Source organism: Papilio polytes, unplaced genomic scaffold (genome assembly GCF_000836215.1).
Source record: "Papilio polytes unplaced genomic scaffold, Ppol_1.0 DF824047.1, whole genome shotgun sequence".
Lineage (NCBI taxonomy): Eukaryota > Metazoa > Arthropoda > Insecta > Lepidoptera > Papilionidae > Papilio > Papilio polytes.
The window spans coordinates 2607177-2617487 of NW_013525157.1; the positions used below are offsets into that span (position 1 = coordinate 2607177).

General features: G+C 32.5%; 1 protein-coding gene across 5 annotated transcripts in view; it reads left to right on the forward strand.

Annotated features, from left to right (window-relative positions):
- The window catches only part of LOC106100822 (uncharacterized symporter YjmB-like), a 42295-nt gene extending 32971 nt beyond the window's left edge, over positions 1-9324 (forward strand). Inside the window, exons 1-10 of one of the 5 annotated variants that reach the window (XM_013279874.1) lie at positions 440-571; positions 2910-3079; positions 5144-5227; positions 5368-5590; positions 5671-5782; positions 5863-6092; positions 7334-7520; positions 7959-8070; positions 8257-8407; positions 8927-9324. In XM_013279874.1, coding sequence (XP_013135328.1) covers positions 534-571; positions 2910-3079; positions 5144-5227; positions 5368-5590; positions 5671-5782; positions 5863-6092; positions 7334-7520; positions 7959-8070; positions 8257-8407; positions 8927-9062 — 1443 coding nt within the window. In that variant the 5' untranslated portion in view covers positions 440-533 and the 3' untranslated portion in view covers positions 9063-9324. The other 4 variants (XM_013279877.1, XM_013279873.1, XM_013279876.1 and 1 more) reach the window with 4 other exon arrangements.
- Positions 9325-10311: the final 987 nt, after the last annotated feature.

The window sequence follows — 10311 nt, forward strand, 5'->3', positions numbered from 1 at the left end:
TTTAAAGATTAAAACTACAAAAAAAATGTTAAAAAAAAGTTCATGAGTAATTAATCTTATCAAGAACTCGTTCTATTTATAATAGAAAATATATTCACTTATTTGAAACTCATCATCATTAACCAAAAAATGTCTTGTGTAAATAAATCATACTAATATTGTAAATGTGAAAGTTGATGGATGGATGAATGTTTGTTAGAAGTTGTAGCCCAAACTGCTGAACGGATCTCAATGAAATTTGGCGTAGGTGTAGAGGATAGTCTGGAAGAACACATATGACACTTGGTTTTGTTTTTTTAATAGCACGCCTATGGAGTCGCGGTCGAAAGCTAGTTTACAAATAAATCTTACATTATCTATTATACTCACTGAAGGACTTTCTTTTATTGTTTCCGGATAAATTTAGTATTTGACTTCATCACGAACAAACATTCAACATTTATCTTGAAATGTATTAACTACCTACTGAATTCTTCTTGGAGGTCCCAGACCACGAGTAGGAGACAATTGTAATGGTCTGAGATCCCACACGGATGACACAATTTAGTCACTATCTACTTGCGACTTGTGGGTGAGTGGACTTGTTAGCGGCTTCCGTAAGTATCGAATTACTCCTGAGACCGCCTCATGCTCCAATAAACCTATTTGATATTAGTTGTCGAATATATCTTTTATATTTCAATAGTTTATGATTTAATTTGTAGTAAACGGCACGGGTCCGCATAATTCTGCATAATTAGAGAATTAACGTGTATCTTGTAGTAATAAAAAACGTTTTCATGCGTTCTTATGTAATTAGAGAACGGTGTATATAATTTATGTGCAATATTTAGCGATATGTTAGTCTCTTATCGCAGTTATTGAATTTATTACAATATAATGATAATGTTTATAGCCTAATAATCTTATAGATAAATATGTAATGGTACAAAAAGAACTAAAGCTTGTTTGAAAAGTTCTCACGCGTCTTTGAATTATTAAAATACTTAGATATCTAACTAAAAAAGATCGAACAATTGACTAAAACCTGAGTCATATCGTTACATGCATTTAATATGAAAGTAATTATATGAAAAAACCAATACCTAATTTGTCTTCTTAAAGATTATTAATGAAATTAATGGTAAAAAAACTAATGTATTATTTGTTAATTAATTAACCGATCATTTAAAAACTAATCATTAGATATCATTTTAAATGGTTAACTCTGAAATGTTTTATGACGTAAGTGTACCATACACGTTAAATTTTGATTCGGGTAACTTAAAAATACTCTTTTCAATCGTTTTTCAATATTTTAAACACCACATTGATGTTTATTCTTATTTATTGAGTTACTATTCATTTATTACACTTCTTTAAGTCGGTTAAATCGAAATATTTTCGGAAGCACGTTTCATACAAAGTCCATATAAAAAATCTTCGTATCTTCTAAATAAGACATGTTAAGTATGTTAGAAATTAAAGAATTATAGAAAATTTAAGCCAAATATTTAAGCTTGTTAGTTATTATTTTAAAACGATTTAAAATAAATCCCTTTTGTGATATCGTCTAAATTAGGCTAGCACTTAAAGGCACAAGTGCGTGGTATCGCTTGCTCATTGGACGTGCCGACTGAACGTTGGATTGTGTGAGTTTTAGAAAACCGTGTGAAAAGTTATCGAGTATAGAAAATTTTTATTTAAATTTAGAAGATATTTTTATTAGTGTTTAAACATGATAGTTAATTACGGAGCTACCACAATTAAGGAACCTAAAATAAAAGAGAATGGCATCTCAAATGATAATGAATTGGAAATAAGGTATTTAATCTGTTTTTATTAATTTGATTGTAATCTCATGTCGTATTGCATGTGCATTTGAGCGGCACTGCATTGTGCAATTTATCCATTTCCCAGCGAGTGATAAATTAGGGGTTAAATTGGAGATTACCGTTCTCGTTAAAGGAAATTAATGTTTCCTCCTTGTCATTTTCAACGAAATTGTGACATTATTTTCCTGTCTTAACTATCCCATTAACTGAGTGATTACGGTTAGTGGTTGCCATTGAAGTGTCAGACCGTTTGTAGATTGGGCAAGTTGTGTTTAGTGAACCATGCAGTACCCGTAAGTTAATTCATCATAAATTTACATACAAAGTTTTTGTCCCTAAAGTAAATATTCAACAACTGAAGATAAATGTAATTTATCTATTTATACGTAATCAGTATTTACACTAAGAGAATTACCAAACATGAATAATTAAGTATATTTTTCATGTCATTTTATTTTATAGGATGTTATTTAAGGGCTGCCTTGTGTTTAATTGTAGAGTTTACATAAATGAATAGTACATACTTTACGTTTACATTAGGAAATGTTTTATTATCATTCTTTTTTAATAACATTTTGTTGTTTACTTCATTGTTTAAACTAATGTGCAAACAAATATATAATCATATTGTTATGTATAAAAGTGAAATAGATGTGTAATAAAATTCCACAATTTCCTTAAAAGTTAATGAATTTCGACTAATTTTATCTTTGCATACTTACTAATATAAGTTCATATAAATCGTAACTTGATATTAATTAACTACTTTATGTTTTCAATTTATCTAAAAGCAATATTAGAATAACCAAAATCTGCTGCATTAATTCTTGCAAATGTTATCACAGATTCATCGCCCCTATTCCTCTATTTATGTAACCAAGTGTACCCAAAGCGGGTAACTAGTCTATTCTTTTAAATAAATATTTGTATTTTCTGCCATGCTTTACTAAGCTGATCAGTTTATTCAATAAGATATTTTTTGCTACAGCGACACAAGCAAGCTAATCCACGTGGTGTTAATCACCGCTACACTTTCTTTGCAAATATATAATGTCTACGTTTAAATCGATATAATCACTATGAATTTTTTGACAGTGTTCCCTTCAAGCGACGTCGGTGGTGGCATGTCGATCAAAAGGTGGTCTACGGTCTAGGACACGTGTACAATGACCTATGCGCCGCGATGTGGTTTTCATACATGATGCTCTACTTTCAAGCCGTGCTTGAAATGAGAGCTGCTGTGGCCGGGGGTATGCTGTTATTAGGTAAGATCTAAGTGACCATTAGCGTGTGGAACCGCGCGATACCGAACGCACGTAACTTCTATGAGAAATAAGCACAAGTTTTAAGGTTTATAAATTACTAGTTTTCGCCCGCGACTCCCTCGGTGTGGAATTACAAAAAACAAAATCAAGTAACCTATGTGTTGATGTCTTGACTATCCTCTACATTTACGCCAAATTTCATCGAAATTCGTTCAACTTTTTAGGCTACAAACTCTAACAAACATCCATCCATCTAAACTTTCACACTTATAAAGTAAGATGTGTAGATATAGTTAATAGATAACTAAGCAAAATACGATGGTCATTACCTATGCAGTTTTTTTTTAATAAACCGTATTGAGACTTTAATATCTTTTAACCTAAAGCATTAAGCCAGTTTTTTTTTCATTTGTTACAGAACATACATATAATATCTACTCCAATATAATATAAAATTTGAATCATGAAAAATGATTTCACTTTTTGCGTACATTTATTTATAACGAGCTGTAGCCCGCGACTTCGTCCGCGTGGTATTAGAAAACATACAAACTATATGAATTACAAAAAGCTATGTATCCCTCGGGAACTGGACATTTCTCGGGGATGAAGCTTATCCCATGTATACTCCAGACTTTGTTTTATATCTGTGCCAAATTTCAATAAGATATGTTGAACCGTTGCAGAATGATCGAATAAACATTAAAACACTAAATTAATGAATCCCACGGGAACCGTAACAATTCCAGGGATAAAAAGTAGCCTATGTGTTCTTCCAGACTATGTTGTAAACCTGTGCCAAATTTCATTGAGATCCGTTGAGCCGTTTAGGCTACAAACTCTAACAAACATCCATCCATCCATCCATCCATCTATCCATCTATCCATCCATCCATCCATCTAAACTTTCGCATTTATAATATTAGTAAGATTGACGTTAACACTACTAATGTTTTAACAATGAGTTGATTACAAATGTAATTTGAAAAATAAACATTAATTTCGTAAAGTACGTAATAATGTAAGTTCCAAGTACTCACATGATTCAAGTTACATCTAAACCTATTGCCTATGTCCTTGAAGGCGGTGTCGATTAACAACTTTGAAATAGTCAAAGATAATATACGTTGTAACCAAATATTTTGAAATTACAAAACCATTGTATGTGTTTATTAATTTTTCATTTTAATAATAAAGAGATCTTTCTTATTCTTTTCTTATTCTTATATTATATCTGTGAATTAAGTCTCTAGTTTAGTGTTAAGATTGTTTTTGGATGGCTACAAAAGTAGAGGAGGACCGAAGAAAGTGTAGATGGATTGTGAAAGAGTATATGCTTAAGAAGGGAGTGGATTAAGATATGACGGCTGATAGACATGTATGGTAGAGCAGCACTGTGCCAACCCTCGCTCGTTGATGATGATAATGATGATGATGAATTAAGTCTCTAGTCATAATCATTATGGAACGTTTTAAGCTATATTAAAAAAAATATTTCTTAACTAAATATGCAATTTCCAAAAAAATGTCATTCGAATCCCATAATATCTGGCAAGCTTAAGGTAACGCAAGTATAAGTAAAACAGATTTTACCAAGTTTTGTGATAGGATACAATAGTGGACAGATATGCCATTGAAAATATTTATATTAAAAAATCTATTTCTCTTACCAAGTTCATATTATGAATACAAATGTTAGTTAAATTCAACGTTATAAATATGATTATTAATAGGGTCGGGTTTCGTAACTCCGCCGGTTAATTCTTAATGAGATTTTTGTATTCCGGATTCTCAAGTTCCAAATTCAAATTTTTCAAATTCGAAAAACAGTTCTTTTTGCCCAATAGAAACGCTAATAAAACATTTTTTGAAGACCCTTGCATTGACTATAGACCCATTTAACCGCAACAAAAGGACAAAATATTAAATTTGTCCTAGGCAACAAGAATAGAGTCATCTCTGTCTTTTAAAAAAATAGTTAAATATCATTGTATGGATGGCGTGACAGCATGTCATGAAATAAACGTGCATATTGAATTGACAATAATTATTGATATTTTCCAGGGCAAGTTGTAGACGCACTCGCGACGCCTGTAGTAGGAGTTTTAGCCGATAAGTACAGCACCAAAAAAATATGGCATCTAACAGGTATGGAACAATTTACACGCTATTGTTATCCAATAATTTTCTTAATTTATTTTACAACAAGCTGCAAAGGAGATTAAACTAAGACGGCTCAACTATTGCATCCATTTTTCTGTACACAAAAAAATCTTAACTTGTTTCAGGTTGCATGTTAGTGGCGTGCACATTTCCATTGCTATTCGTGAGATGTCTCGGCTGCAACGTCAGTGAAAACCTAGCCTACCTTTCGTGGTGGATGCCTCTCTACTACGGCTCCCTCATAGTAGTCTTCCAAATAGGCTGGGCGATAGTCCAAATATCTCACTTAGCGATAATACCATCGATTTCTGATTCCTTACAAGTTCGATCGGATTTAACGTCAATTAGGTAAGTTCAAAAACCTTTACGATGTTTGAATTTAATGTTTGGAAATAGAATCAATTATTCGTAAAATGTTTTTTTTCTAGATACATGGCATCGGTATTATCAAGTTTAACTGTTTATTTTATAACGTGGATCGTTTTAAGAGCTACAAACTACAGCAATTTCATCGGACCCGCCGACGATTACAAATTTAGGGTATTTAAGTTCAAATATTTGCATGTTTATCTACATTACTGTATAACGTATTTACGATTGTAATAAAATTTATCTTTCAGGATGTTTCGATAATAATCACTTGTATCGGAATAACAACGTTTACTGTATTTCACGTATATTTCAAGAATCGATCAATGAAAAATCGTAAAGAAATAACAGGAAGTAATGGAGTAATTACAAGTAATGGGAAACAACAAAATGTGGAAGAGGGTGAACCATTTCAGTTGCGAGGTGTATCTCAGATTTTCCATTTTCTACAAATGCCACTTTTGTATCAAACAAGTTTATTGTAAGTATTTATTATTTATTGATGTCTTTAAACGTGTATGGTTTAAGTAGTTTAATTTTCTATCTAATTAGTGGCAAGGTAGTGGGATACTCCGCTTTGGGTGCTGTTACAGGGTGACAAAACTCCAAGATTCGTCATTAAATACGTGATATTAAATTCGAATGACTACAATCTATACGAGGTTTTTCCGTCTCTCGGTGCTACGGTTTGCTACGCCGCTGGGTGCAAAACTTACCTGAGCGCAGTTTGCAAACGTTATTAAATGTATTGCCTTTATTTGTCGTCTTAAAAGACTCCTTTATTAGAAACTATTTTTAACAAAAAACAAAACAATTTAGAAATGTTAAAAAAATTTCAAATCAAAACGGACGACTAAAAATTTACATTTTTATTGCCTTGAGGTAATAAATTACATTCAAAGTAAAGAAACGTAGAGTTCTAATTTTTCAAAATATCGGTATTATATTTAACTAACCAAATGAGTTGAAGAATTTGTTCAAAAACACGCTGTATGACGTCACAATTATGAATATTTAATATCGGGCCTCGACTCCAATTTTATTGGAAAAATATTAATATTATATGATTAACACACTTCAATCGTGAACTTGAATTTAACTATGCATGTTGACTTTCCTTAAAATAATAAAAATATGGTGGTACCACAATAGTCGACAGTAAAAACTGAATAAGACGGATTTAAACACGACCTAAACCTTAAGACATCCCATCTATAAGTATTGTACAAAGAACGAAAACCGGATTGTGAAGAGCGCGTGCGCCGGATGTACGCCTCTTCAAGGCGAACAATGACAATCAGTCTAATAATGAAACGATTCTAACACTATAGGTGTTCTTACGACCTTGACATTGATATTTGACAAGAAATTACCCATTCAAGTGAATGACCTAATGTAAACTAAGAGCAGGTGCACACGTTTGACTAAACTATCGCACAACTGTTGTGCGATTGTCGATTGTTTGGCAGCCAATTCAACTCTTTAGTTGCACAACTAAAAATCGAGTATTATGCCCAATATTAGCTCATAGAAGAAGGTGTGTGCGCGGTCTAAGGAATCATCCTTCATGGCAATTATCAGATTAGGATAAGGCCATGTTAACTCGGGCGCCCGCACACCATGCACCTCTGATCCTATATTTTTTTATAACATTAAACTGTTCTATGGAATTAAACAAATCTAATTACAATAACTATTTTAAAATTGTCATTTAAATTTCAGATACGTATTTTCACGATTATACTGGGCTTTGAGTCTTGTATATGTGCCACTGTTTCTCGAAGAGCGTCTGTCTGTGAACCCTGACGAAGGTTCGGAGCTGGTGGCTAGCGTTCCACTAGTGCTCTACATATCATCGCTTTTATTTTCATTTTTACTTAAAAGTAAAATCAGTAGTTGCGGCAATCAGGTTAGCAAAGCAAAAATATTAATTATAGCACATACAATATTATTTGTAACAAAAAAACATACAAATTCCCTTCTGCGGGTATTTAATAGAACTCATAAAGTCTTTGTTTTAAACCAATATGTAAAACAACCACATTGTCAATCAACTCATTTTAAAAAAATGTAATTTTAAACACTGTTATATCTGTGTACCACAGTGGTATGTAACGGTGTATTCTGGTAATTTATTTTTTATGTAAACACTAACTTTCGCCCACGACTCAGTCCACGTGAAATTAAAAAAACAAAAATGAGTAGCCTATGTCTTATATACTATCCTCTACATGTATACCAAATTCGATTAAATCTGTTCAACCGTTTAGGCTACAAACTCTAACAAACATCCATACATATAAACTTTCGCATTTATAATATTTATAAGATTATTGTTTGCTTGCAGGTGGCATATTTCATAGGCAGTATACTAAGCTTGATCAGCAGTCTCTGGATAGCATTGACAATAAGTCCTGAGGCCAGCATTGTACAGATCTACTTAGTCGCTACATTAATAGGTAAAATCGTAATTTCACATCTATTCCGTGTAATAAAGAATTTTGTATTTGTATATAAGGAATTTCCCAAATATTACGAATAGAAAAATTCGTAAATATTTTTAATAAGAACCACAATTGACATTTAAATTGCACCACATAAAACGTATTGGACAATTTTTGAATCCGATTTTTTTAATTTTCCAGGAGCTGGAAGTTCAATAACCTTGGTATCCAGTCTATGTGTCACAGCGGATTTGATTGGACCCCACTCACACCAAGGCGCCTCCGTCTATTCCATTGTTACATTTGCAGACAAATTAGTCACAGGAATAGCAGTTGTAGCCATTGAAAATTAGTAAGTTATAAAATGGAAGTTATATACAAAATGAAATATTATTAACCAGTTTGTTAAATAACGTTAGTTTGTCACGCCATCTATCATTGAAATATAGCAACTTTCAAACCAAACTTTAAAAACGCTTAAATTGTAGCACCATCTAGCGACAAAAAGTTAAATCTTCTATGGAAATAAAGTTGATGTGTTGATTATATTTACATGAAATATTAATATTTAAAAACCATAAGAAAACTGAAATGTACGAATAACTTTTATACCTGTGAATAAAAAAATTCGAATCTAAATAATCGTTTAAGCCTTTTCGGATTACAAGTGATTACAATTGTACAGACAAACTTACAAACCCATAACATCCACGAAAACATTGTCCTTCTGTCAGTCGACAAAAATAACTTGTTTTTATCTCTCGCATTTTGGCAAACCATGACTAAACAATAATAATAATTACCATTCGTCAACAAGAATCTTAGGTACGTAATCATTATGATTATTAATGTAATATTTCTTACGTTTCAGCAAATGCGACGATGTCCTCGACTGCCCTCAGTATTACCGCGGCGTGCTAACATACGCGTGCGGAGGCAGCGCCCTCCTAGGCATGCTCTCACTTTCCGTCACCATGTTCATATCTAAATGTAAAGTCAAAGCGTGATTTAATTTAATGCCTATCCACTTAACAGCTAACTACGCGACTTTGGCCACGCGCGTCGTTGATTCGCGGATGGTCGGGTATCTACTAAAGGATTACTTATTGACGATTTCAGAATCAACAAAGCAAAACCGTTAATTTGAACTTTTTAACTTGTCGAAAGTCTAGTTGATTCTGTCAATCATTCCTACTGCTAAGTGGAAATAGGCACCATTACTCATATTTATTATTATTTTTAAGATAAATAAAAGTCGGTCAATTTTTCAATTGAATTTTATTTAATTCTCTATTTCCAAAATTAAGGGTTCTACCTACTTAAAATTTCCTTTTAATTGAAATTAAAATAAGGTAATACTCGGTTCTATAGTGTATCTAAATAAGTTTTTGACATTGACAGGATGACGCCTCTGAGCATTTAGGGTTACCAGCAAGGCAATATGTCCGCATTACTGGGAAATTCTTTCCTTTTGAAAACGAAAACGCAAATTGTAAAGGAAGTACTTGTACCCTACAATATAACTAGGAAATGCCCTAGACTTCGTTTGTCGGTTAGTAGGCTCTATAGTTAAAGAATCTTTGTAGCAAACATTTATAAATGCACTCTCTTGAGACAGTTAGGGAAGGAATAGTCTTAACATAATAGAAAAGATCTTACTTAGCGCTCATCTACAGAATAATAGAAATCTTAATTATTGTTGCTTACAATCAATGCACAGTACAACTATGTGGTTAGTTTTTGTTACATTAATGAGTACACACAGTAATTTCCTTAAGACGCAAGTAAATAAACGTCAAGAAGGCCATACTTCCAGGTGCACAAAACACGTTACAATAAAGGGTCGGTTACTGCAATTTGAAGTAGGAAATCAAACAACTTTCAGCAAAATATTTTTGAGTCAATTAGTATATAACATTTGTTTTAAAATTAAAACAAATTAAATTAAAACAAATCTAAAAATATACGTCCCCTTGAGAATAGAGAATTTCTTGAGTTAACTAATGGTATCACATTTTCGTCACAACAGACACAACATGATTCACATTAGTGGACCCCCCCTACTTCTTCACGCGATAAAAATATCTCCCACTTAAAAAAAAATTTCTTGCACTACTTTTAAACGCTTTCAAAACTCTGTTTCATGGCATGACATTAAAAAGCCACACAAAATGCGTAAAATAATGACGCGAAGTGAACTGACAAGCTATGTCACTTTTACCCTGACATTAAATGTCACTTCTTATTACCGGGTGC